The sequence below is a fragment of the Oenanthe melanoleuca genome, chromosome 10 (genome assembly GCF_029582105.1).
Source record: "Oenanthe melanoleuca isolate GR-GAL-2019-014 chromosome 10, OMel1.0, whole genome shotgun sequence".
Lineage (NCBI taxonomy): Eukaryota > Metazoa > Chordata > Aves > Passeriformes > Muscicapidae > Oenanthe > Oenanthe melanoleuca.
Window position 1 is genome coordinate 17388674 of NC_079344.1, and position 26811 is coordinate 17415484.

Sequence of the window (26811 nt, forward strand, 5' to 3'; positions counted from 1 at the left end):
AATCCTTCCTGGCTTCATGTGCTCTTTAAAATTTGGGCAAAAACGGTGTAAGGGTCAGGATTTATCCTGGTTTACAGGACAGGTGTCTGCCAGTAAAGGCAGGAGCTTCTCTTTGAAATGGAGAATGTAAACCCACTCCCTCCAAATTATTATAATTTTGAAATTAAGGGGCTCTCAGGCAAAGATATGGGAATTAGGAATAACAGTTCTTTACTAGGAAAATTCAAATAGAAATACAGTATTACACAGAACAATCCCAACCCTGCCAGAGTCAGAATCCAAGCTGACACCCGTCAGTCAGTCAGGGTGTTGGCACAGTCCCATTCAGTGGTGGCTGCATCCTCCTGCAGGGGCAGATGTGGTTCAGCTGGAGCAGTGCTCCTGGAGAAGGTGCAGTTCCCTCTGAAGCTCCAGGGATGATGTGGAAAGGTCTGGCTTTCCTCTGGAATCCAGTGCAAAGAAGGTCCCTTGGTGTCCAAAATCTCAGTTTTTCTCTGGGTAGGAAAGGCTTGGCTGCTGCCCTGGCTGGAGCATCTCCCAGTGGGATGATGGAATTTTATCAGTCACACAGTGGGACTGAATGGGCCAGCAGCAGATGAGATCTTCCTGGAGGGAGGATGGGCTGTGGGAAGATAAAGATGATTGCCCAGCTGGTTTAAAGATGGCCCATGAGCAGATAATGTGTGCCAGGAGATCAGGGTCACTGCCCCACCCATAGATGGGGACAGAATTCACATTTCTGGCCACACTCTGTACTGCAGCCCAGGACAATCATCTGGAAGAGCCCATCCTGGGGCTCACCCATCTCCCTGGGGGATCCTTCCCAGGGCCCTTCCTGAATCCCCTGTTGGGGATGATTTTTGGTTGTCCTTCCCCAAGCTCTGCTTCCTGATGGAAGAACATTCCCAAAATCCAGCTTGGGAGGAGCGTGCTGGTCTCTGGCTGGGATCCAGGGGATGGATGGTGCATCCATTCTGGGATTTAATTTTTTGGACAGAGTGAAGAGCAGCTTCCTCCTCCCTGAGGTGCTGGGATGGAGCTGGGATCTCCTTCCTGGCCAGAATAGGGTCAGTTCTCCCTCATCCCTGAATCCCTGAACCAGAGCTTCCAGCTCCCCCAAATCCACTTTTCCAGAGGCCTCTGCTCCTGACAGCACCAGCTTGTGCTCCTGGCCCTGATCCCAGCCCTGGGAGAGGGAGATTGATGGATCATGGGATCAGTCCATGGGTGGTGGCACCTGGGACAGGCCTTGGGGACACCAGGTGTGTCTTTGTTCCCTTACAGCCACGCCCTTACAGCCAATCCCTCACAGCCACACCCTTACAGCCACGCCCTTACAGCCACACCCTTACAGCCACACCCTCACAGCCACACCCTCACAGCCACACCCTTACAGCCACACCCTTACAGCCGCTCCCTTACAGTCACACCCTCACAGCCACACCTTTACAGTCACACCCTTACAGCCACACCTTTACAGTCACACCCTTACAGCCAGACCCTTACAGCCACACCCTTACAGTCACACCCTTACAGCCACACCTTTACAGTCACACCCTTACAGTCACACCCTTACAGCCAATCCCTTACAGCCACACCCTTTCAGCCACACTGTCACAGCCACACCTTTACAGTCACACCCATACAGCCACACCCTTACAGCCAATCCCTTACAGCCAATCCCTTACAGCCACACCCTTACTAATCCATCAGAATTTTTGGGAACAACTCCCTTTCCCTTCTCGGATTGGTGTCACATCAAGCAGAATTCTGCTCATCTCACCGTTCCAGCTCCAGACTGACGCCTGGAAAAATTTGGGAATTCAGCTCCTGTGACCTGGATTGAAAACCAGGAGCCCAGGTGGCGTTTTTGGCTCAGAAAATCCTTGGAAAACCCTCGTGCCAGGATAGAAATGTGTCCCCAGCGGGAAGGACACGGGAACATTGTCCAGGAGCAGCTGCTCCAACCCCTTTGGACACCTTGGACAAACTGGGAAAAAGTGCCCAGAGGGGATTTGGTGCTCCAGATTCCTTAATTTTCCAGAGCCAGACCTGACTTCTTTCCCTGAAAAATCAGTGTTTGGAGGTGGGAAAGTGGGATTAAGGAGCTCAGGAAAAACAGGATTTTCCGGTGTTTTTAGGTGGATGAATGACTCAAGGTCAGGGGTATTTCCAGCAGAAAATTTGGGATTTGGGGGGGGGGAGGAGTTCCTGGGAGGTTTTTGTGATCCCCTCCTTGTCCCTTTTGGAGCTGGGAGTGACATTCCAGTGACATTCCAGAGATATCCCAATGCCATTCCAACTCCCCTCAGCCAGAAAAGTCCCATCCCACTGATTTTTCCTAAACTAAACAGGGATAACACATCCCAGGGAAGGGAAATTCCCCCTCCTCAATCCTGCCACCCTTTCCAGCATTCCCAAATCCCAATCCGGGCGCCATTCCCGCCCTCCAGAATTGCTGGATGATCCCTCCTGGCACATCCATATCGTGGTTGGGATTTCTCCATGACAGATAATTTCTTAGAGCTCCTTCTATCAATTAAAAAAAAAAAAAAAAAATTAAAATTCCCTGAGCCTGGAAAATTGTTGGGATATCGGGATATTCGCTGCCACCTTCTGACTCGGCGTTTATGAGGAGTACGGATTTATTGAAATATATATTTATATTTATATTTATATATAGATCTTTTCCAGCCCCTTTCCCAGGGATTTTCCCCCTCCCCCGAACCCTTCCCAAACGCAGCTCCAGGCTCAGTTTTTGTTGGGAATTCTCTGCCTGGCCGGGACGTAGGGCAGCAAGGTCTGCGTGCTCTTGTCAGCCACGGTCTGGGTGCTGCTGTTCCTGGTGGCCCTGCGGGCGGGGCCGGGATTCCTCGGGAGCTGCTCCCGAGGCCCCTTCCCGTCGGGATCGCCGGGATCGCTGTCGTCGTCGCAGCACAGGGCGTGGTACAGCACCTTGTCGCTGAAGCGGACGCGCTCCCGCGTCCCCGCCGGCCGCTTGGCCACGCCGGCGCTCCCGAAGCATTCCTCGCTGGAGGAATCCGGGGTCCCGTTGGCCACCGGGAGCCCCCCGTTCATCAGCCGGGCCGGCGGCGGCCGCGCGGGCTCCGGGACGTCGCCGGGGTCGGAGGGCGTGGAGGCGTCCAGGAAGGAGCAGAATTCCCAGCTGTCCGACAGGACCTCGGAGGAGGCCAAGTCCAGAGGGCCGAGCTCCAGGCTGGCGCCGCCGCGGTCGCTGCTGGACGTGCTGCTGGCCGTGGCCGGAGTCCAAGCGTCCGGCTCCAGGTCCAGAGCGAAGTCCGATGTCAGGCGGTCGATCTGGGACACGACCTGGAGAGAGGGATGGTGGATGGATGGATGGATGATGGATGGATGGATGGATGGATGATGGATGGATGGATGGATGGATGGATGGATGATGGATGGATGATGGATGGATGGATGATGGATGGATGGATGGATGATGGATGGATGGATGATGGATGATGGATGATGGATGGATGGATGGATGATGGATGGATGATGGATGGATGGATGATGGATGATGGATGGATGGATGGATGGATGGATGGATGGATGGATGATGGATGGATGATGGATGATGGATGGATGGATGATGGATGGATGGATGATGGATGGATGGATGGATGGATGGATGGATGGATGGATGGATGATGAATGATGGATGGATGGATGGTTGGAGGGATGGATGGATGGATGATGGATGGATGATAGATGGACCCAACTCCTCCCCTTGACTTTCCTCATTGTTTTCCCACCCCAAAACTTCCAGAGAAAGTGGGATCCTTCCATCCCTTTGAAGCTTGTTGAGAATATTCCCATGGAAGCCTGGGAATCATGAAAACTCTTTTTCCCCCTTCCCGATCCCTTTTCCCTTTATTTTATCCTCTCTTATTTTTGGGAATGAAAGGGCTAAACTTGACAAAGAGAGTAAAAAAGGGATTTTCTGACCTCTTCATTTTTGGGCCAAGGGAAAATTGGGAAGAAGGCTGGGAATCCTTGGGAAAACCCGGTTACCTAATATTCTGCTGGATTGGGATCCCCTCTATTCCCACTGGGAATTCCAGTGCTGGGAGAGCACCAGTGTGTCCATGTCACCTGAGGTCCCTTCCCAGTCTCACTGCTCAAGCAGGGACAGCAGGAAGTGCATCCCAATCCCAGTCCCAGTCCCAGTCCTAGTCCCAGTCCCAGTCCCAGTCCCAGTCCCAGTCCCAGTCCCAGTCCCAGTCCCAATGCCAGGATTGGTGCCCCTCACAGCTGTCCCCATTCCCATCCTGCCCCATCCTCATCTTGTTCTTTGGGATTGGTGTCAGTCATGTTTGTCCCCATCCCAGTCCTGTCCCCATCCCAATCCTGGTCCCATCCCAGGACTGGTGTAACTCATGGCTGTCCCCTTCTCAGTCCTGTCCCCATCCTGATCCTGTCCCCATCCTGATCCTGTCCCCATCCCAATCCTGTCCCCATCCCAATCCTGTCTCCATCCCAATCCTGTCCCCATCCCAATCCTGTCCCCATCCCAATCCTGTCCCCATCCCCATCGTGTCCCCATCCCAATCCTGTCCCCATCCCAATCCTGTCCCCATCCCCATCGTGTCCCCATCCCAATCCTGTCCCCATCCCAATCGTGTCCCCATCCCAATCCTGACCCCATCCCAATCCTGGTCCCATCCCAATCCTGTCCCCATCCCAATCCTGGTCCCATCCCAATCCTGGTCCCATCCCAATCTTGGTCCCATCCCAATCCTGTCCCCATCTCAATCCTGTCCCCATCCCAATCCTGGTCCCATCCCAATCCTGGCCCCATCCTGATCCTGACCCCATCCCAATCCTGGCCCCATCCCAATCTTGGTCCCATCCCAATCCTGACCCCATCCCAATCCTGTCCCCATCCCAATCTTGGTCCCATCCTGATCCTGACTCCACCCCGATCCTGGCCCCACCCCAATCCTGGCCCCATCCCAGGACTGGTGTAACTCATGGGTGTCCCCTTCTCAGTCCTGTCCCCATCCTGATCCTGTCCCCATCCCAATCCTGTCCCCATCCCAATCCTGGTCCCATCCCCATCCTGTCCCCATCCCCATCGTGTCCCCATCCCAGGACTGGTGTCAGTCACGGCTGTCCCCATGCTAATCCCAATCCTGGCCCCATCCCGGGATTAGTGTCACTTGTGGCTGTCCCCATCCCAGGATTAGTGTCACTCTGGGTTATTTTTAGGATCATTCCCTATTTTAAACCAGGGGTTAAAATCCCTCGGTGATACTCAGCTCCCGCCGGGGATTTACACGGAAAGAAGGATTTGGGCTTTGCTCCCCCACCTTTTCCTCCCTCACTGAGGCTGGTGGAGCTTTTCCAGCTTGGAGGGAGAAGAATCCCTTCAATTCCCTGGGAATATCCTCAGGGATTCATCCCAAACCTCATCATGTGTTTATAGGGGGGAAAAATCCTCCCCAGTTCCCTGGAAACATCCCCAGGGGTTCATCCCAAAATCACTTTCCTGCTTGTAGGTGACCAATTCCCAGGAATCTGAGAAGGGGAGGAGGACTGGGATGAGGAAACTGCGGGGATTTGTCCCCTCCAACCACAAGTTTGGAATTAATTCCTGGGGATATTCCCACGGAATTGGGGGGATTTGTCCCCCAGGGAATTGCAGGGGATTTCCCCCCCTATAAACAGGGAAGGAAGTTTGGGATGAATCCCTGGGGTTATTCCCAGGGAAATGGAATTTTTTCCCCCTCCAAGCAGGGGAGGAGGTTTGGGGTGAGTCCCTGTTGCCAGCCAGGAACTTCCCAATAAAATCCCGACTGGAATGTTCCTGCCCAGCTCAGGCAGGTGTGGGACATCTGGAGCCCCATCCTTGTTTTTATGGGATTTTGGGGATTTTGGCTGCAGACCAGGCCCGAGGTCCCTGCTGGGGTTGGGATTGGTGGCTCCAGATCCTGGATTTTGGGCTGGGATCAGAGGGATGAGTCTGATGGGATCCAAGGATGGGATCTGATGGGATCAGAGGGCTGAGATATGGGGATCAAAGGGTTGGGATATCGGGATCCAGAGAGCTGGGAGCTGATGGGATCCAAAGAGTTGGATTGGATGGGATCAAAGGGGTGGGATCCAATGGGATCCAATGGGACCAAGGGTTTGAGATCCAGTGGGATCAAAGGATGGGATCTGATGGAATCCAATGGGATCAAATTATGGGATCTGATGGGATCCAAGGGTGGGTTCTGATGGGAACAAACGGATGGGATCCAGTGGGACCAAGAGTTTGAGATCCAGTGGGATCAAAGGATGGGATCAAATGAGATCAAATTATAGGATCTGATGGGATCCAAGGGTGGGGTTTGATGGAAACAAAGGGATGGGATCCAATGGGATCAAAGGGATGGGATCCAATGGGATCAAAGGGATGGGATCCAATGGGATCAAAGGGATGGGATCCAATGGGATCAAAGGATGGGATGTGGTGGGATCCAATGGGATCAAAGGGATGGGATCCAATGGGACCAAGGGTTTGAGATCCAATGGGATCAAAGGATGGGATCCAATGGGATCAAAGGGATGGGATCCAATGGGATCAAAGGATGGGATCCTGTGGGATCCAAGGGTGGGGTCTGAGGGCCCCTCCCTCCCCATGGGATGTGGGAAGAGGATTGGGAAGTGGATCCGAGCCTGGGATGGGGAGATCCAGGCCTGGCACTGCCTGGGAGGGTCCCCTCCCCCCATTCCAGAGGTGTGGAATGGTTCTCCCAATCCTGACCCCAACACCTCGTCCTTCCAGGGATTTTGGGATTCAAAGCTTTTCCATGGAATTCCAGACTGGTTCAGGTTGGAATTCTGAGATCCATTCCCATTCCCACGGGCAGGGACCCTTCCCACTATCCCAGTTTGTTCCAAGCCCTAAAGCCAAGCCTGGCCTGGGACACTCCCAGGGATGGATTTTCCAGCTGATATTCCAGGCTGGATCTGACCTGGATCTGTCCAGGACCTAAAATTCCCCAACCCTATTCCCAAATCATCCCAAAGACCTTTCTTGGCATCCATTCCAGAGCCAGGTTCCTAAAACCCAGCTCCCAAAATCCCCAAACCCACCTCCCAAAATCCCCCAAAACTGCTCACAAAATCCCCCAAACCCACTCCCAAAACCCCCAAATCCAGCTCCCAAAATCCCCAAACCTATTCCCAAAATCCCCCAAACCTACTCCCAAAATCCCCCAAACCCACTCCCAAAATCCCCCAAAACCTACTCCCAAAATCCCCCAAAACTGCTCCCAAAATTCCACAAACCCAGATCCCAAATCCTGCAAATTGCAGCTCCCCAAAATCCCCAAACCCAGCTCCCAAAATCCCCCAAACCCAGCTCCCAAAATCCCCCCAAAACTGCTCCCAAATCCCCCAAACCTATTCCCGAAATCCCACAAACCCAGATCCCAAATCCTGCAAATTGCAGCTCCCAAAATCCCCAAACCCAGCTCCCAAAATTCCCCTGAAAAATGCTCCAAAATTCCCCAAAACTGCTCCCAAAATCCCCAAACCCAGATCCTAAATCCCCCAAACCAGATGGGATGAGCCCTTCCCATTGGAATTTTTTTTTTTTTTTGGGGGGTGGAGGGTTTGAATGCAAATTTGGGAATTTTTCCATCCAAGAATTTGAGTAGTTTTTCCCAGCACAGAACTCCTGGAAATAATTCTGGACAAAAATGGATGGGAAGGGGAGAGGGATACTGGGAAAACTGGGATGTCACAAGTCCAGGACACCCAAATCCATCCCATGAGTCCCCAAAGCCCAAATTCCAAATTTCTGAGTAAAAACAGAGCTCTGGATTTTGGAATTCTGATTATTCTGGTGGGACCGGTGAAATTTAGGTCAGGAACCTGAATTTTGGGCTGTACTGGATAAATTTTGGAATAAAAAAAGGAGGGAAATTTGGATCAATAGAGAGGAGAATTTTTTTTTCCACAAAAAGGGGAAATTTGGGATAGAAAAAGGGGGAAATTGGGGCCAATAAAAGGGAAAACTGGAAATAAAGTGGAAAATTTGCCTCAAAAAAAGGGGGAAATTGGGATTGCTTATTTTCCTCCTTTTTGGGGGGAAAAATCCAGCTCAGCCAGGTCCTTTTGTGGATGGAGGGAACAAACTCTGAGGTCAGGAATAATTTTGCAAACCAGGCCAAATCTCCTCTTTTTTTTTTTTTTTTTTTTTTTTTTTGGGAAAATCCAACTTCCCCTCAGCCAGATCCTTCCTGGGGCTGGAGATGGGTGGATTTTGCAAACCATCCCAAATTTCCTCTTTTTTTTTGGGAAAATCCAGTTCAGGAAGATCCCTCCTGGGGCTGGAGGTGCTGAGCTGGTTCTGCTGCCCCATCCCAGCTCAAAAATTGGGAAAACTGGGACAGGCCCCTCCCTTTGGGGCCAAAATTATCCCAGGGTTTTCCTACCTGCAAACCCAGGATTTTGCAATTTCCTCCCGATTTTTTTGGGCACCTCAACCAAATTTTTTTTCCTGGAATCTTTCTACCACCCCATCCCAGCCCGGGAATGGGGGAAACTGGGACAGGACCCTCCCATTATCCCGTTTTTTTTTTTTTTTTTTTCCCCCTGCCTCGGGATTTTGCAAATAATTCCCAGATTTCCTCCTCTCTTTTGGAAATCCAGCTCAGGAGTTTTCCTCTGGATTTTGCAAGTCAAGTCTGAATTTCCTCCTCTCTTTTGAAAATCCAGCTCAGGAGTTTTCCTACCTCTGGATTTTGCAAGTCAAGCCAGAATTTCCTCCTCTCCTTTGGAAATCCAGCTCAGGAGTTTTCCTACCTCTGGATTTCGCAAATCACACTCAAATTTCCTCCTCTCTTTTGAAAATCCAGCTCAGGGACATCCCCCCCTCGGCGCTGCCGCTGCTGCCAAGCCGGGAATGGGGGGGAGGAAAAAAAAAACAAAAAACTGGGACAGTCCTTTCCCTTTGGGGATCAGCGCCGCGCTGGGGATTTTCCTACCTCGCGGAGCTCCTTGGCCACCTCCTTGAGCTCCCGCAGGATGCCCTCGAGCTGCCCGATCACCATCCTCATGCGGCCGCGGATGCGCTCCCGCTCGCCCTCGCCGTCGCTACGGCCGGTGCTGCCGGTGCTGCCGGTGCTGCCGGTGCCGCTGCCGGGCCGCTCCGTGCGCTGCGCATCCCGGCGGCTCCGCGAGTCCATCGTTCCCTACGCCGGGCCGGTGTCCATCCCGCTGCTCCCCGCCCGGCCCGGCCCGGGCAGCTCTCACCATCTTAACGCCGCCGCGGCTTCCCGGGGGGATCGGGGCGCACCATGCGGGGAGGGGGACACGGGGTTGGTGGCACTGGGGTGACACCGCCGGCGGCAGCAGGAGGAGGAGGAGGAGGAGGAGAGGCTGGGATTTGCGGAATTCCAGCGGGAAGGGGACGCGCGGTGTCCCCAAGGAGGGGTGGCAGGTCCGGCGTTGTGGTCAGCGGGGGTGTCGCCTCCTGCGGGGACAGAGGGGACAAGGGCCGGGAAAACCCTTGGGAAGGGCTCTGGCCGCGTGTCCGCCCCAAATTGAGGTTGGGGGGGAGCGGGATGGGGCCTGGGAATGTCGCTGTCACCCCCCCGTGGCCTCTTCCCGGGGACGGACACACTCAGGGACAGAGGGACACAGACAGCGACACGGGGACAGCTCTGCACTCACCGGCCGCTCCCCGGCTCCGCTCCGAGCTCTTCCCTCTCCTGTTTTCCCGCGGCTCCTTCCCTCGCTTCCTCCCCCTCCTCCTCCTCCTCCTCCTCTCCGCCGGCTCCCGCCTCCCTCAGGGCTTTTCCGCGGGGGCCGCTCCGCTCCTCTCGCTGTGGCGGGGGGGACACGCGTTACCGGCGGGGACAGCCCGGCGGGGGGGTGGCCGCGGCCCCGGAGCCCTTCCCGCCGTCATCCCCCTCCCGGAGCGCTCCGGATCCCGGCCCCGCCCCGGCCGCGGCGGGGGGAGAAGGCGCCGTGCCCCCGGGTGCCCCCCCGGGAACCGGGAACGGCGCGGGGGGAGCGGGGCGGGGCGGGGAGACGGCCCGGGGTGCGCACGTGGAGGGGGGGGCTCGGGAGGGCCGCGTTTCCCTCGCCGGTACCGGCATTCCCCACTCCCGGTACCGCCATCCTCGGTACCGGCATCTCCATTCCCGGTACCACCATCCCTCGGCTCCGGTACCGACATCCCCCATCCCCGGTACCGCCATCCCCGGCACCGGCATCTCCCCCATTCCCGGTACCGGCATCTCCCAGCCCCGGTCCCATCTCCGGAGCTCCGCAGCTTCCAGCCCCGCTCTCCGAATCCTCCATCCCCGGTTCCCGAATTCTCCATCCCTGGATCCCGAATCCTCCATCTCCGCTCCCGCATTCTCCATTCCTGAATTCTCCAGCCCCTATTCCCGAATTCTCCAGCCCCTCTTCCTGATTCCTCCATCCCCGCCGCTCTCCATCCCCTCTCCCCGCATTCTCCATTCCCGAATTCTCCAGCCCCTCTCCCTGAATCCTCCACCCTCGGTTCCCGCATCCTCCATCCCGCTCCCCGCATCCCCTCCGTCTGTCCCCGCTGGTCTCACCCTCCATCCCCAGAGCCTTCACTCCCTATCCCCGCATCCTCCAGCCCCGAATTCCCCATCCCCGGAGCCTCCATTCCCGATTCCCGCTCCCTGCATCCTCCAATCTCGGTTCCTCCATCCCCTATTCCTGAATTCTCCATCCCCTATTCCTGAATTCTCCATCCCCTATTCCTGAATCCTCCATTCCCGGTTCCCGCTCCCTGCATCCTCCATCCCCGCCGCTCTTATCCTCCATCCCCGCCGCTCTTACCCTCCATCCCCGGCGCTCGCACTCTCCATCCCTGGATCCCGAATCCTCCATCCCCTATTCCCTCATCCCGGGACGCACCGGCGGCGCTGCGGGCTCGGCAGGGCCGGGCTGTCCCCTCTCCCGGCGCCCCCATTCCCGGTCCCGCACCCCCGGTGCTCCATCCCCGCGCCCCTTTCCCGGCCCCGTGTCCCCCCGGACGCACCGGCGGCGCTGCGGGCTCAGGGCCGGGCTCTCCCCGGGCTCCGGGCGGGCGGAGCGGGCCCCGGGCAGGGCCATGAGCGGCGGAGGGCCCGGCCCGGCCCCGCTCCGGCCGCAGCCTCCCCGCGCTGCCGCCCGGCCCCGCGCCGGCGCTGCTGTGTCACCGGAGGGGCCGGGCCTGCGCCGGGAAACGGGAATTAAAGGCACCGGGAGCCGGGAATGGAGCGGGAAGGGAGAGGGAAGGGAGAGGGGATGGAGAGGGATGGAGCAGGAAAGAAACGGGGATGGAGAGGGATGGAGAGGATGGAGAGGGATGGAGAGGGATGGAGAGGGATGGAGAGGGATGGAGAGGGATGGAGAGGGAAGGGAGAGGGATGGAGAGGGATGGAGAGGGATGGAGAGGGATGGAGAGGGATGGAGAGGGATGGAGAGGGATGGAGAGAGAAGAGAGAGGGATGGAGAGGGATGGAGAGGGAAGGGAGAGGGATGGAGAGGGATGGAGAGAGAAGGGAGAGGGATGGAGAGGGATGGAGAGGGATGGAGAGGGATGGAGAGGGATGGAGAGGATGGAGAGGATGGAGAGGGAGTGGAGAGGGATGGAGAGGGATGGAGAGGGATGGAGAGGGGATGGAGAGGGATGGAGAGGGATGGAGAGGGATGGAGAAGGATGGAGAGGGATGGAGAGGGGATGGAGAGGGATGGAGAGGGATGGAGAGGGATGGAGAGGGAAGGGAGAGGGATGGAGAGGGATGGAGAGGGATAGAGAGGGATGGAGAGGATGGAGAGGATGGAGAGGGATGGAGAGGGATGGAGAGGGATGGAGAGGGATGGAGAGGGATGGAGAGGGAAGGGAGAGGGATGGAGAGGGATGGAGAGGGATGGAGAGGGATGGAGAGGGATGGAGAGGATGGAGAGGGATGGAGAGGGATGGAGAGGATGGAGAGGGATGGAGAGGGATGGAGAGAGAATAGAGAGGGGATGGAGATGGATGGAGAGGGATGGAGAGGGATGGAGAGGGATGGAGAGGGATGGAGAGGGATGGAGAGGATGGAGAGGGATGGAGAGGGATGGAGAGGGATGGAGAGAGAATAGAGAGGGATGGAGAGGATGGAGAGGGATGGAGAGGGATGGAGAGGGATGGAGAGGGGATGGAGAGGGATGGAGAGGGATGGAGAGGGATGGAGATGGATGGAGAGGGATGGAGAGGATGGAGAGGATGGAGAGGGATGGAGAGGATGGAGAGGGGATGGAGAGGGACAGTGGGATTTTTGGGAATTTTTAGACGCCTTTTCCCAGGATTTGGGGTTTTTGGGACCTGTTGTGCCCCCCTGGAATTTCCAGCCCTGTTTTTTGGGATGTTGAGCTTTGGGGAAGGATCAGGGCAGGGAAAAGCTGATCCCGATCCCACAGCCCAGCGAGTCCAGGAATAACATCCTGGATCCTTTGGGATCACTGCTGGGGCTGGAATGATGTCCTGGATCCAGTGCCAGTGTCACCATTTCAGTGTGACCAGTGTCAGTGTCACCAGTGTCACTCGTGTGCATCACAGCATCAGTGTCACAGTGCCAGTGTCACCATTTCAGTGTGACAAATGTCAGTGTCACAGTGTGTCAGTGTCACACATGTCGGTGTCACAGTGACAGTGCCACCGTATCAGTGCCACAGTGCCATGTCCCCAGTGTCACAGTGTCAGTGTCACCAATGTCAGCCTCACCAATGGCAGTGTGACAAATGTCAGTGTCACCAGTGTCACACCTGTGTATCACAGGGTCAGTGTCACCAATGGCAGTGTGACAGTGTCAGTGTGACAAATGTCAGGGTCACCAATGTCACATGTGTGTGTCACAGCATCAGTGTCACAGTGCCAGTGTCACCATTTCAGTGTGACAAATGTCAGTGTCACCAAAGTCAGCGTGACAGTGCCAGTGTGACAGCATCAGTGTCCCCAGTGTCACACATCTCAGTGTCACCAATGTCAGTATCACAGTACCATGCCCCCAGTGTCACAGTGTCAGTGTCACCAACGGCAGTGTGACAGTGTCAGTGTGACAAATGTCAGTGTCACCAGTGTCACTGTCACAGTGTGTCCGTGTCACACGTGTCACAGGGACAATGTCACAGTGTCAGTGTCACGGGGTGTCAGTGTCACCAATGTCAGTGTGACAAATGTCAGTGTCACCAGTGTCACACGTGTCAGTGTCACAGTGTGTCAGTGTCACACGTGTCACAGGGACAATGTCACAGTGTCAGTGTCACGGGGTGTCAGTGTCACCAGTGTTAGTGTCCCCAGTGTCACAGTGTCAGTGTCACAGTGTCACCCCTGTCAGTGTCACGGGGTGGCAGTGTCACAGTGTCAGTGTCCCCAGTGTCACAGTGTCAGTGTCACCAATGTCAGTGTCACAGTGTCAGTGTCACCGTGCCGGTGTCCCAGTGCCATGTCCCCAGCGCCACCAGAGCAGCGCCAGCCCGCGAGCCGCTGTGCGAAGGGGACACCTGGTGGTGGCACTGCCCTGTCACAGCCAGCCCCGCTCGGCGACACCGCCACACCCCGCGACTGTCACCGGGGTCACCTCAGCGGGACACCCTGGCACAGCAGCGCCACCACCATGGGGACAACCAGTGCCACCACCATGGGGACACCCAGTGCCACCTCATGGGACACCAGTGCCACCAATAAGGGACACCCAGTGCCACCTCCATGGGACTCCCAGTGCCACCTGTATGGGACACCCAGTGCCACCTCATGGGGACACCCAGTGCCACCTGTATGGGACACCCAGTGCCACCAATATGGGGACACCCAGTGCCACCTCATGGGGACACCCAGTGCCACCTGTATGGGACACCCAGTGCCACCAATATGGGGACACCCAGTGCCACCTCATGGGACACCCAGTGCCACCAATCTCATGGGGACACCCAGTGCCACCACATGGGACACCCAGTGCCACCATCATGGGACACCCAGTGCCACCAATAGGGGACACCCAGTGCCACCTCATGGGGACACCCAGTGCCACCAACATGGGACACCCAGTGCCACCTCATGGGACACCCAGTGCCACCACATGGGACACCCAGTGCCACCAGCACGGGACACCCAGTGCCACCTCCATGGGGACACCCAGTGCCACCTCCATGGGTGTCACCACGTCCTGGGATATCCTGGGAAAAGGGATCAGGATTTTGGGTCCCTCTGTGTCCCCAGTTCCCAGAAAATGTCACTTTTGGGGACACCCTTGGGGCTGAGGAATTCCAGAATTCCCGACTCCAACTGGGAATCCCAAGGGCTGGCATGGGGACAAGGTCAGGTGCCACCCCCAGGCCGGTGTCCCCATGTCCCCAGAATCCTGGAGAAGGGATCCCAGTCCTGGCTGGTGGATCAGGGCTGGATGGGAACAGACCTGGGAGTGAGGAATGGGAATTTAATCCATGGAAAACATTCCTGGAGCTGGGGCTGTGTCCCCTCCCCCCTCCAAAAAAATGGGATTGAGGCAGGAACACTCAAATCCTGGGAATTTAATCCATGGAAAACATTCCTGGAGCTGGGGCTGTCCCAAAAATGGGAGTCCCAAATTCATTCCCTGTTTTCCCTCAGGACAATCCCACACCCTTTTCCTGGGAAAATGGAAATTCCATTTTCCTTTTTCCCTGGCAGCCCCGGATTTGTGGGAATGTGGCTGGAATGAGGCTCCTCCCCCCATGGAATGTGGGGATTTTATCCCTGGGCTCCCTCCCTGCCCTCAGGGATTTCTCCCATCCCTAAAACCCAGGAGAAGGGAGAGGTTTTACCCCAAAATTCCCAGTTTTTTCGCTCTTTGGGATGGATTGGGAAAAGCAGGGTGGGAAGAACCAACGGAGGGAGAGACAGCAGGGCTGGAATTTTATCCCAGAACGTCTTTATAGGGGGGAAAGATTAAAAAAACGGGATTTTTTTTGTGCCTTGTTACACTGGAAAACCAACCCTGATCCCAACCCCAATCTCAATCCCAATCCCAATCCCAGTCCCAAGGAATTCCCTGCTCTGGATCCCAGAGGAGATCCCACCCTTGGGATCATCTCTCTCCATCTCTGCCAGCACAGATCCCAAACCCCATCCCAAATTTTATTTTGGGAACAACTTGGACGGGATTTGAGCGGAGATCCTCATTCCCTCAAAGCCTCCAAGGGGAGACTCGGCAGATCCGGAGGGATTTGGGACCGGAGCTCAGCCCAAGAATAAATTTGGGATTGGCCAGGAAGATGAAGGTCCGAGCGGGAATTGGGAATTCCGGGATGAGGCGGGATGGCTCCCGGGCCGTCAGCACGGGGGTGGCTCCGGTGTCACCGCCACCACCACGGTGTCCTCGTCGCTGTCGTCAGAGCTGCAGATGATGATGCTGCCCACCTCTGCAAGGGAAATCCCGGAATTCCAGATCCCACGGGATCAACCGGCCCCAGCCTCACACCAGGGAGCAACCAGAGCTTGGGGGCAGCCCCTGGAATGGGGGTGACTCTATGGATCCTGAATTTCATGGATCCCTCATCTCATAGATCCTGAATTCCATGGATCCTTCACCCCATGGATCCCTCATCCCATGGATCCCTCACCCCATGGATCCTGAATTCCATGGATCCCTCACCCCATGGATCCTGAATTCCATGGATCCCTCACCCCATGGATCCCTCATCTAATGGATCCCTCATTCCATGGATCCTTCATCCCATGGATCCTTTATCCCATGGATCCCCCATCCTGTGGATCATGATTTCCATGGATCCTTCATCCCATAGATCCCTCATCCCATAGATCCTTCATCCCATGGATCCCTCACCCCATGGATCCTGAATCTATGGATCCCTCACCCCATGGATCCTTTATCCCATGGATCCCTCACCCCATGGATCCTTCATCCCATGGATCCCTCACCCCATGGATCCTTTATCCCATGGATCCCTCATCCCATGGATCCCTCATCTAATGGATCCCTCATGCCATGGATCCCTCATCCAATGGATCCCTGACCCCATGGATCCTGAATTTCATGGATTCCTCATCCCATGGATCCTGAATTTGATGGATTCCTCATCCCATGGATCCTGAATTTGATGGATCCCTCATCCCATGGATCCCTCACCCCATAGATCCTGAATTCCATGGATCCTGAATTTGATGGATCCCTCATCCCATAGATCCTTTATCCCATGGATCCTTCATCCCATGGATCCTGAATTCCATGGATCCCTCATCCAATGGATCCCTCATCCTGTGGATCCTGAATTCTATGGATTCCTCATCCCATGGATCCTGAATTTGATGGATCCCTCATCCCATGGATCCTGAATTCCATGGATCCCTCACCCCATGGATCCTGAATTCCATGGATCCCTCACCCCATGGATCCTGAATTCCATGGATCCTTCACCCCATGGATCCCTCATCTAATGGATCCCTCATCCCATGGATCCCTCACCCCATGGATCCTGAATTCCATGGATCCCTCACCCCATGGATCCTCATCCCATGGATCCCTCACCCCATGGATCCCTCATCCCATGGATTCCTCATTCCATGGACCCTTCATACCATGGATCCCTCATCCCATGGATCCTGAATTCCATGGATCTCTCATCCCATGGATCCTTCATCCCATGGATCCTTCACCCCATGGATCCTGAATTCCATGGATCCTTCACCCCATGGATCCTTCATCCCATGGATCCCTCATCCCATGGATCCCTCACCCCATGGATTCCTCATTCCATGGATCCTTCACCCCATGGATCCCTCACCCCATGGATCCTGAATTCCATGGATCCTTCACCCCATGGATCCCTCATCTAATGGATCCCTCATCCCATGGATCCCTCACCCCATGGATCCTGAATTCCATGGATCCCTCACCCCATGGATCCCTCATCCCATGGATTCCTCATTCCATGGATCCTTCATACCATGGATCCCTCATCCCATGGATCCTGAATTCCATGGATCTCTCATCTCATGGATCCTTCACCCCATGGATCCTGAATTCCATGGATCCTTCATACCATGGATCCCTCACCCCATGGATTCCTCATTCCATGGATCCTTCACCCCATGGACCCCCTCACCCCATGGATCTTTTATCCCATGGATCCCTCACCCCACGGATCCCTCACCCCACGGATCCCTCACCCCATGGATCCTCACTCCACGGATCCCTCACCCCACGGATCCCTCACCCCACAGATCTGGAGTATCCACATCCTTGGCCAGGGTTCCCGCTGAATGGAGGCGCAGCAGGGCCAGGAAGGATGCCCCGGGATGGGGGCAATGGGATAACGGGCACGGTGCCAGTGCCGGTGCCCACCTGTGTCACCACAGCCGCGCTGCGCCGCGGAGGGACCCGGCTCCCGGAACTCCCAGTGGGACTGGCCACGGCTGGGACCCGCCTCGTGCTCACATTCCAGCTTCAGGATTTTGGGAGACATCTGGCTGCCCCTCTCCATGCAGGGCAGCGGCCGCTTGCTACAGGAGGAGCGCGGGAGAGGCTGGAAAAGCGGGATTGGGATGGGGGTGGTGTAAGGTCAGTCTCGAATTTCCATGATCGGCCTCATGACCATCATCAGAGCCTGGAGCCAGGCCCAGCCCTCACTCTGAGCTGAGCTCTGGCCTGGCTGAGGTGGGTGCTGGCCCAGCACTGTCTGTCCCTGTGCTGGTGCTGCCCAGCACTGTCTGTGCTGTGCTGGTGCTGCCCAGCACTGTCTGTGCTGTGGCTGTGCCTGTGCTGCCCAGCACTGTCTGTAGCTGTGCTGGTGCTGCCCAGCACTGTCTGTCCCTGTGCTGGTGCTGCCCAGCACTGTCTGTGGGCTGTTCCTGGTGCTGCCCAGCACTGTCTGTGCTGTGCTGGTGCTGCCCAGCACTGTCTGTGCCTGTTCCTGGTGCTGCCCAGCACTGTCTGTGCCTGTGCTGGTGCTGCCCAGCACTGTCTGTGCCTGTTCCTGGTGCTGCCCAGCACTGTCTGTGCCTGTGCTGGTGCTGCCCAGCACTGTCTGTGGCTGTGCCTGGTGCTGCCCAGCACTGTCTGTGCCTGTGCTGGTGCTGCCCAGCACTGTCTGTGCTGTTCCTGGTGCTGCCCAGCACTGTCTGTAGCTGTGCTGGTGCTGCCCAGCACTGTCTGTGCTGTTCCTGGTGCTGCCCAGCACTGTCTGTGCCTGTGCTGGTGCTGCCCAGCACTGTCTGTGCCTGTTCCTGGTGCTGCCCAGCACTGTCTGTGCTGTTCCTGGTGCTGCCCAGCACTGTCTGTAGCTGTGCTGGTGCTGCCCAGCACTGTCTGTGCTGTTCCTGGTGCTGCCCAGCACTGTCTGTGCCTGTGCTGGTGCTGCCCAGCACTGTCTGTGCCTGTTCCTGGTGCTGCCCAGCACTGTCTGTGCCTGTGCTGGTGCTGCCCAGCACTGTCTGTGGCTGTGCCTGGTGCTGCCCAGCACTGTCTGTGCCTGTTCCTGGTGCTGCCCAGCACTGTCTGTGCCTGTGCTGGTGCTGCCCAGCACTGTCTGTGCCTGTTCCTGGTGCTGCCCAGCACTGTCTGTGCCTGTGCTGGTGCTGCCCAGCACTGTCTGTGCCTGTTCCTGGTGCTGCCCAGCACTGTCTGTGCCTGTGCTGGTGCTGCCCAGCACTGTCTGTGCCTGTTCCTGGTGCTGCCCAGCACTGTCTGTGCTGTGCTGGTGCTGCCCAGCACTGTCTGTGCCTGTGCTGGTGCTGCCCAGCACTGTCTGTGCTGTTCCTGGTGCTGCCCAGCACTGTCTGTGCCTGTGCTGGTGCTGCCCAGCACTGTCTGTGCTGTGCTGGTGCTGCCCAGCACTGTCTGTGCTGTTCCTGGTGCTGCCCAGCACTGTCTGTGCTGTTCCTGGTGCTGCCCAGCACTGTCTGTAGCTGCTCCTGGTGCTGCCCAGCACTGTCTGTGCTGTGCTGGTGCTGCCATGGTGCTGCTCTCAGCAGGTGCTGCTGTTCCTGCACCTGTTTCATGGAGTGACAATCTCCACACACAACAGTCCATAAATCTCCCACCTTTTGGCCAGAGGCCCTTGCTTTGGAAAAGGACTATAAAAAGTGACTTTCCTGAAGAGACTCTGAGATCTCTTTCTCCCCAATGGATTGAAGACACTCTATTGTCAGATGACCACGAGGATTACCCTGTCTGCTGGTAACTATATCCCATCCTTTCTCTCTCTCTGTCTCTCTCCCCTTTTTCTTCATTTCCTTTAACTCTCTCTCTCTCTCTCTCTCTCTTCACAATAAACTCCATCACTGCTTTCTGCTGAACAAAACCTGAGTCTCTTGCCTTTGTCTTTTGTCTTTTGCACCCTGGGTTGAACGAACCATCACAACTCCCACTCGGGGTGAGCAGATGGTGACAGTGGGAATGTCAGGATCCCACCCGGGATGGTGGGACGGGCCTCACCTGCTCCACGTGGATCTCCTCGAGGCTGGAGACACTCTGGATTTTGGGATGGGTCGGATCCTCTTCCTGTGGGAAGAGCATGGAGTTAGGATGGACTTGGATCCTGGGGTGGGGGGATGGGCAGGAACGCCCTTGGGAACGGGGAAACTGAGGCACGGAGGATTTGGGATGGGTCTGGTGACAGAATTCCCGGTGGAAAACGAGGGGATGGGGCAGGACTGTGCCTGGTGCAATGTGGGGATTCCTGGTTGAGGAAAAAACCGGGAATGGCGGGATGGGGAGGGAAAGGAGAGGGCCGGGTTTGGGATGGGGCAGGAACACCCCCATGTCTCACCGGGTTGTCCTCCAGGGCCACCTCCACCTCGGGGACATCTGTGCCAGGGGGGGAGAAAACCGGGATGAGATCCTGAGCCGGAGCCTCCGGAGCTGGGAAAATCCCGCCCGGCTGCTCCGGTCCCGCCCCTCCGGATTGGGATGGCCCGGGGGGTGGGAAGCTCCGGGAATGGGGGAGGGAGAATTCCCAAAGCCTGTGGGATCGGGGGGCAAAAACAGCAGAGCAAATCCCGGATCTGGGGGTGAGGAGCTGGAGGAAAAAAAGGGGGAGAGGAGGAGGAGGATGAGAAGGAAGAGGAAGAGGAGGAAGAGGAGGAGAAGAAGGGGAAGAAAGAGAAGAAGAAAAAAAAAACAAAAAAGAAAAAAGAAGAAGGAAGAGAAGAAGGGGAAGAAGGGGAAGAAGAAGAAAGAGGAGGAGAAGGAGAAGGAAGAGGAGGAGGAGAAGAAAAAGAATAAGGAGGAGGAGAAGAAGAAGGAGGAGGAGAAGGAGAAGAGCAGGAAGAGAAGGAAGAGAAGGAAGAAGAAAAAGAAGAAAAAGGAGGAGGAAGAAGGGAAAGAAAGGGAAGAAGGAGAAGAAGAAGAAAAAGAAGGAGAAGAAGGATGACAATAGAAATTCCGGATGCCCCACCATCCAAAGTGTCCAAGCCCAGCCGGGACACTGCTCAGACCCTGCTGCTCAGTGCTGCCCCTGCCCATGGGGAGGCTCTTCCCATCCCTGTATCCCATCCATCCCATCCCATCCCATCCCATCCCATCCCATCCCATCCCATCCCATCCCATCCCATCCCATCCCATCCCATCCCATCCCATCCCTGCATCCCATCCCATCCCATCCCATCCCATCCCATCCCATCCCATCCCATCCCATCCCATCCCTGTATCCCATCCCATCCCTGTATCCCATCCCATCCCATCCCTGTATCCCATCCCTGTATCCCATCCCTGTATCCCATCCCTGTATCCCATCCCTGTATCCCATCCATCCCATCCCATCATCCCATCGTCCCATTATCCCATTACCTGTATCCCATCCCTGTATCCCATCCCATCCCATCCCATCCCATCCCTGTATCCCATCCCTGTATCCCATCCCTGTATCCCATCACATTATCCCACCCCATTATCCCATCCCTGTATCCCATTATCCCACCCCGTTATCCCATCCCATTATCCCATTATCCCACTATCCCACTATCCCCCGCCCCCCAGCCCTCACCCGGCCGGCCCGTGACGCGCTCCACCAGCGCCCGCAGCCGCGCCCGGCACTGTGCGAAGTGCGGCGGCTCCCGCAGCTCGGGGGGCTGGGGCGGCCGCAGCCGCTGCAGCTGCAGCAGCGCGCCCTTGACGAAGGGCTGCATGTCCATCAGCTCCTGCTCGCCGCCGTAGCGCCCCAGCCTCTCCACCAGCCTCTCGGCCGCCTCCAGCCGCAGCAGGGCCCCCTCGGCTCCGCTCAGCTCCTCCGCCAGCGCCCCGCGGCCGCGCTCGGGCCGCGCCTCCAGCAGCGCCCGCAGCTCCTCCGCCTCCCGGCGCACCAGCTGCTCCAGGCGCTCGGCGCTGGCGCGGACGCGCTCCCGCAGCCGCTCCCGCTGCTCCTCCCGCCGCGCCGCCTCGCTCCGCAGCCGCGCCAGCGCCGCCTCGAAGCCGCCGCGGAGCCGCCGCAGGTCCCGGCGCAGCGAGCGCAGCTCGTCCTGGCGCCGGCGGCTCTCGGCGCGCAGGTCGCGGAAAGGAGCGTGGCCCGTGTCCAGCAGCGCGCACGGACAGCACAGAGCCCGCTCGCAGCGCGGGCAGTAGATGCTGCCAGGGAGGGACACGCGGCCGCGTCAGGGGAGGGCGGCCGCGGACACGCGGGTGTGGGTCCCGCGGGAGATGCTGCGGGGGGACCGGGAGGGGCTCCCGGGTGGGTGGGAGGGACAGCGGTCAGTGATGGACAGGTCAGTGATGGACAGGGGTCAGTGATGGACAGGGATGGACAGGGGTCAGTGATGGACAGTGATAGACAGTTAGGACAGGGGTCAGGGATGGACAGTGGTCAGTGATGGACAGGTCAGTGATGGACAGGGGTCAGTGATGGACAGGTCAGTGATGGACAGTGATGACAGGGGTCAGGGATGGACAGGTCAGTGATGGACAGGGGTCAGTGATTAACAGTGGTCAGTGATGGACAAGGGTGAGAGATGGACAACAGTCAGTGATGGACAGGTCAGGGATGGACAGGGGTGAGGGACGGACAGTGGTCAGTGATGGACAGTGATGGACAGGTCAGTGATGGACAGTGATGGACAGGTCAGTGATGGAGAGGTCAGAGATGGACAGGTCAGTTTTGGACAGGTCAGTGATTGACAGGTCAGTTTTGGACAGGTCAGTTTTGCACAGATCAGAGATGGACAGGTCAGAGATGGACAGGGCAGTGATGGACAGGTCAGTTTTGCACAGGTCAGTGATTGACAGGTCAGTTTTGGACAGGTCAGTGATGGACAGGTCAGTTTTGGACAGGTCAGAGATGGACAGGTCAGTGATGGACAGGGCAGTGATTGACAGGTCAGTTTTGGACAGGTCAGAGATGGACAGGTCAGTGATGCACAGGTCAGTTTTGGACAGGTCAGTGATTGACAGGTCAGTTTTGGACAGGTCAGTGATGCACAGGTCAGTTTTGGACAGGTCAGTGATGGACAGGTCACTCTCCGTTCCCAGACCCTCCGGAGCCTTTCCTGCCATTCCCACCCGGAGCTCCCCTGGCACTGCCCCTGCCCTGGCACTGCCCCTGCCCTGGCACTGCCCCTGCCCTGGCACTGCCCGGGGCTCTCCGGGGTCGCTGCCATCCCTCCCCAAACCGGGACAAAACCCCCTGGGCAGAGCTCTGGGGGCAGGGGACTTGGGATGGGGAGATCTGGGGACAGGAGATGTGGGGACAGGGTCAGATTTGGGGACAGGGGAGATTTGGGGACAGGGTGAGATTTGGGGACAGTGTGAGATTTGGGGACAGGACGAGATTTGGGGACAGTGTGAGATTTGGGTATGTGGCAGATTTGGGAGCAGGCTGAGATTTGGGGACAGTGTCAGATTTGGGGACAGTGTGAGATTTGGGAAGAGCGTGAGATTTGTGAGAGGTGAGATTTGGGGATGGAGAGATTTGGGGACAGGAGGAGTTTTGGGGACAGGATGAGATTTGGGGATGGGGCAGATTTGGGAGCAGGGTGAGATTTGGGAACAGTGTGAGATTTGGGGACAGGACGAGATTTGGGGACACTGTGAGATTTGGGGACAGGATGAGATTTGGGGACAGGATGAGATTTGGGGACAGGACGAGATTTGGGGACAGTGTGAGATTTGGGGACAGTGTGAGATTTGGGGACAGGCTGAGATTTGGGGACAGGGTGAGATTTGGGGACAGTGTGAGATTTGGGGACAGGATGGGATTTGGGGACAGTGTGAGATTGGGGGACAGGACGGGATTTGGGGACAGTGTGAGATTCAGGGACAGGATGGGATTTGTGAGCGGGCTGATACTTGGGAACAGGATGGGATTTGGGGACAAGATGAGATTTGGGGACAGTGTGAGATTTGGAGACAGTGAGAGATTTGGGGACAGTGTGAGATTGGGGGACAGGACGGGATTTGGGGACAGTGTGAGATTTGTCAGCGGGCTGACACTTGAGGACAGGACGAGATTCGAGCTCATCCCTCTCCTGCCCATTCCAGGCTGGAGCATCGTCCCCAAATCCCCAAATCCCCAAATCCCCAAACCCCTTGGAGCAGGGCGGGATTTGGGGCCAGGCCGATGTTTGCTCGGAGGCCGCGCCCCGGCGCCCCCACCTGCACACGCGGCTCTCCTCGGGGTGGCTGGCGCTGGAGCAGAAGAGGCTGCAGGAGCTCTTGGTGTCGTCCAGGAACTGCCGCGCCGAGCCCGCCCGCAGCTCCTCCACCCTCCTGACCCTGTGCGCCTTCTTCTTGTGCCACCACTGGTGCTCCTCGAAGCACTTGGCGCAGAAGAACTCCTCGCAGTCCGAGCACCACACCAGCGCCGCCTCGCCCTTGCAGCGGCTGCAGCCGGGCCCGCCGGAGCTCCGGATCTGCCTCCAGAGCTGCAGGCGGCTCCGCAGGTTGGCGAACAGCAGGTTGTCCATGGCGGGCGCGCCCGCGGCCGCCCGGCACAGCGGGCACTGCTTGGTGTCGCTCAGGCAGCCGGGGCACAGCGTGTGCAGGCAGCTCAGCAGCCGCGGCCGCGCCGAGTCCTGCCCGCAGCCCTCGCACCGCAGGAACTGGAAATCTTCATCCTCATCCTCCTCCTCCTCCTCCTCCCCGCCCGCGGCGGGGCGCGGCTCGGCGGGGGCCTCGGCTCCGTCCGCGGTTCCGTCCGCGGCTCCGCCGCCATCTGTGGAGATGCGCAGGGAAATTCTCCCGTGGGGTGGAACTTGCGGCTCGGGGCCGTAAATCTCGCTCAGGGCTCTGCTCTCCCCCCGTGGGATCCTCGCGGTTCCTCCCCGCCCTCCCCTGAGCTCTTCGCCTTCCTGGAATTCGCGATTTCCCAACCGCCGGCGCCCAGGTGGAAACGAAAGCAAAACGATTTTGGGGCCGCCACCGCCCTTTCCTGCCCCGACGGAGGGAAAAGCGGGGACACCCTGGCAGCGACCCCAGAACCTCCCCGGCAGCGACCCCAAAACCTCCCCGGCAGCGCTGCCCCCAGGACCAGACCTGTCCCCAGAGGTGTCCCCAGAAGTGTCCCCCTCGCCCCCCGGGCCTCCCCCAGCTCGGCAGCGCGGACAAACTCCCCCCCGACCCCCGCACCCCCCACAAATAAATATTTGGGGAGCCAAAAAGAGCCGGGACGCCCCTTCCCGCCCCGCAGGGATTTCGCACCCTAAGAATTCACCCGCAGCCTCTCCCCAAGCAGGAAACGCCCGCGGGTCCCTCGGGGGGCTCTGGCTGTGTCCCCGTGTCCCCCCGGTACCTGGCGGGGGCGGCGGCTCGGCGGGGCTGTCGGGCATGGGGGCGGCGGGTCCCGGCGGCCTGGAACGGGAGCGGGAGCGGAGGAGGAGCTGGGGAGAGGGGCGGGCACGGCGGGGGAGGGACGGAGGGAGGGGAGAGGGATGGCGAGAGGGATGGAGGGAGGGGACAGGGAGAAGAGGGAAGGGAGTGAGACCGGGAGCTGGGACGGGGGGGTGGCGGGGCTATCCGGGGGTGCCGGGACCGGGATGGGGATGGTGGAATCGGGATGGGGATGGTGGGACCGGGATGGGGATGTGGGATGCAGGACGGGATCCTGGGACCGGGATGGGGATGGTGGAATCGGGATGGAGATGAGGGGTCCAGGATGTGGGACCGGGATGGGGATATGGGATGCAGGACGAGATCCTGGGACCGGGATGGGGATGGTGGGACCAGGATGGGGATGTGGGAGCGAGATGAGGATGGTGGAATCGGGATGGAGACGGTGGGATCGGGATGGGGATGGTGGGACCAGGATGGTGGAATCGGGATGGGGATGGTGGGATCGGGATGGGGATAGTGGGATGCAGGTCGGGATCCTGGGACCGGGATGGGGATGGTGGAATCGGGATGGAGGTGCAGGGATGTGGATGGTGGGACAGGGACGGGATCCTGGGACCGGGATGGGGATGGTGGAATGGGGATGGAGATGGTGGGACCGGGATGTGGGACCGGGATGGGGATGGTGGGACCGGGATGGGGATGCAGGAATGGGGATGGAGATGAGGGGTCCAGGATGTGGGACCGGGATGGGGATATGGGATGCAGGACGAGATCCTGGGACCGGGATGGGGATGGTGGAATCGGGATGGGGATGGTGGGACCGGGATGGGGATGGTGGAATCGGGATGGGGATGGTGGGACCGGGATGGGGATGCAGGAATGGGGGAATCCTGGAACCGGGATGGGACCGGGATGGGGATGCGGGAGCGAGATGGGGATGGTGGAATTGGGATGGAGATGGTGGGACCGGGATGGTGGGACCGGAATGGGGGAATTCTGGGACCGGCGTGGGGATGGTGGGACTCGGATGGGGATGCAGGAATGGGGGAATCCTGGGACCAGGATGGTGGAACAGGGATGCAGATGTGGGACCGGGATGGGGATGGTGGAATTGGGATGGAGATGATGGGTCCAGGATGTGGGACCGGGATGGGGATGGTGGAATTGGGATGGAGATGATGGGTCCAGGATGTGGGACCGGGATGGGGATGGTGGAATTGGGATGGAGATGGTGGGTCCAGGATGTGGGACCGGGATGGGGATGTGGGACAGGGATAGGGATGTGGGATGCAGGACGGGATCCTGGGACAGGGATGGGGATGGTGGCACTGGGATGGTGGGACCGGGATGGGGATGCAGGAATGGGGGAATCCTGGGACCAGGATGGGAATTCTGGCACCGGGAAGTGCTGCCGGTACCGTGGGGGCGGTTCCGCCGCCGGCCGGGTCCCCCAGCTGTGCCGGGACCGCTCCGGGCTGTCCCCGTTGTCCCCGCGCGTGGGGCCGTGCCAGCCCCGCCCCATCCCGGGGGGACATTCCCGGCCCCATTCCCACCCCGATCCCGGCCCCATTCCCTCCCTCTGGCGACACGGAGGCCGCGGCGGCGCCGGAATTTTGGGGACAAAAACCCTTTTCCCACCCCCCTTTTGGGGCTGGGGTCCCCCGGATCCCAAACTCTCGCATTCCCGGCGTTTTCCCGGGAATGGGATCCGCTCACCGGGCCGGGATTCGGGATCGGATCCGCTCCTGCGGATGTCACATGACAAAGCCACCAGGAAGCGCCACCGCTCCTCCTTCCTGTCCCCATCCCCGCTCTGGCGACAACGCCACCTCAGCGACTGTCGCGGATGTCGCCAGAGCGGGACCGCGGGAAGATCCCGGAGCTCGGATCCCGCCGGGAATTGTCCCAGCCGGGATGTCCCCGCTGGGATTTGTCACCCGCGGTGTCACCGGGGATGTCACAGCTGGGATTTGTCCCATCGGTATCACCGGGGATGTCCCCGCTCCGCCAGTGGCCCCCGGGGGTGGCA

General features: G+C 58.2%; 2 protein-coding genes across 8 annotated transcripts; both read right to left on the reverse strand.

Moving 5' to 3' along the window:
• Positions 1-2596: 2596 nt before the first annotated feature.
• INSYN1 (inhibitory synaptic factor 1) lies at positions 2597-11236 on the reverse strand. 2 transcript variants are annotated; one of them, XM_056499679.1, is made up of 4 exons: positions 11042-11236; positions 9694-9845; positions 9006-9493; positions 2597-3330 (listed from the first exon to the last, which is right to left on the reverse strand). In XM_056499679.1, exons 3-4 carry the CDS (start codon positions 9204-9206, stop codon positions 2752-2754), a joined length of 780 nt encoding a protein of 259 aa, XP_056355654.1. In that variant the 5' UTR covers positions 9207-9493; positions 9694-9845; positions 11042-11236; the 3' UTR covers positions 2597-2751. The 2 variants fall into 2 exon arrangements, with proteins under 2 accessions (XP_056355654.1, XP_056355655.1); XM_056499680.1 differs by lacking the exon at positions 11042-11236 and adding an exon at positions 10918-10983.
• A 3302-nt stretch (positions 11237-14538) lies between these two features.
• PML (PML nuclear body scaffold) lies at positions 14539-26561 on the reverse strand. 6 transcript variants are annotated; one of them, XM_056499685.1, is made up of 8 exons: positions 26499-26561; positions 24742-24800; positions 23607-24153; positions 21010-21587; positions 19795-19832; positions 19461-19526; positions 17242-17550; positions 14539-15426 (listed from the first exon to the last, which is right to left on the reverse strand). In XM_056499685.1, exons 2-8 carry the CDS (start codon positions 24776-24778, stop codon positions 15361-15363), a joined length of 1641 nt encoding a protein of 546 aa, XP_056355660.1. In that variant the 5' UTR covers positions 24779-24800; positions 26499-26561; the 3' UTR covers positions 14539-15360. The 6 variants fall into 6 exon arrangements, with proteins under 6 accessions (XP_056355660.1, XP_056355658.1, XP_056355656.1 ...); XM_056499683.1 differs by having other exon boundaries at positions 23607-24165; XM_056499681.1 differs by having other exon boundaries at positions 23607-24165; positions 24742-24829; positions 26499-26522.
• Between the last annotated feature and the right edge of the window lie 250 nt (positions 26562-26811).

What these genes read in the sequence shown, in the direction of transcription:
- PML (XM_056499683.1), bottom strand. Translation starts at nt 24,778, where the DNA reads ATGCCCGACAGCCCCGCCGAGCCGCCGCCCCCGCCAG. An exon ending in CGAGCCGCCGCCCCCGCCAG is followed by an intron (nt 24,166 to 24,741) that starts GTACCGGGGGGA and finishes GCATCTCCACAG; the next exon opens with ATGGCGGCGGAGCCGCGGAC. An exon ending in GCGCGTCACGGGCCGGCCGG is followed by an intron (nt 19,833 to 21,009) that starts GTGAGGGCTGGG and finishes CCCCTGGCACAG; the next exon opens with ATGTCCCCGAGGTGGAGGTG.
- INSYN1 (XM_056499679.1), bottom strand. Translation starts at nt 9,206, where the DNA reads ATGGACTCGCGGAGCCGCCGGGATGCGCAGCGCACGGAGCGGCCCGGC. An exon ending in TGGCCAAGGAGCTCCGCGAG is followed by an intron (nt 3,331 to 9,005) that starts GTAGGAAAATCC and finishes CCCTCTCTCCAG; the next exon opens with GTCGTGTCCCAGATCGACCG.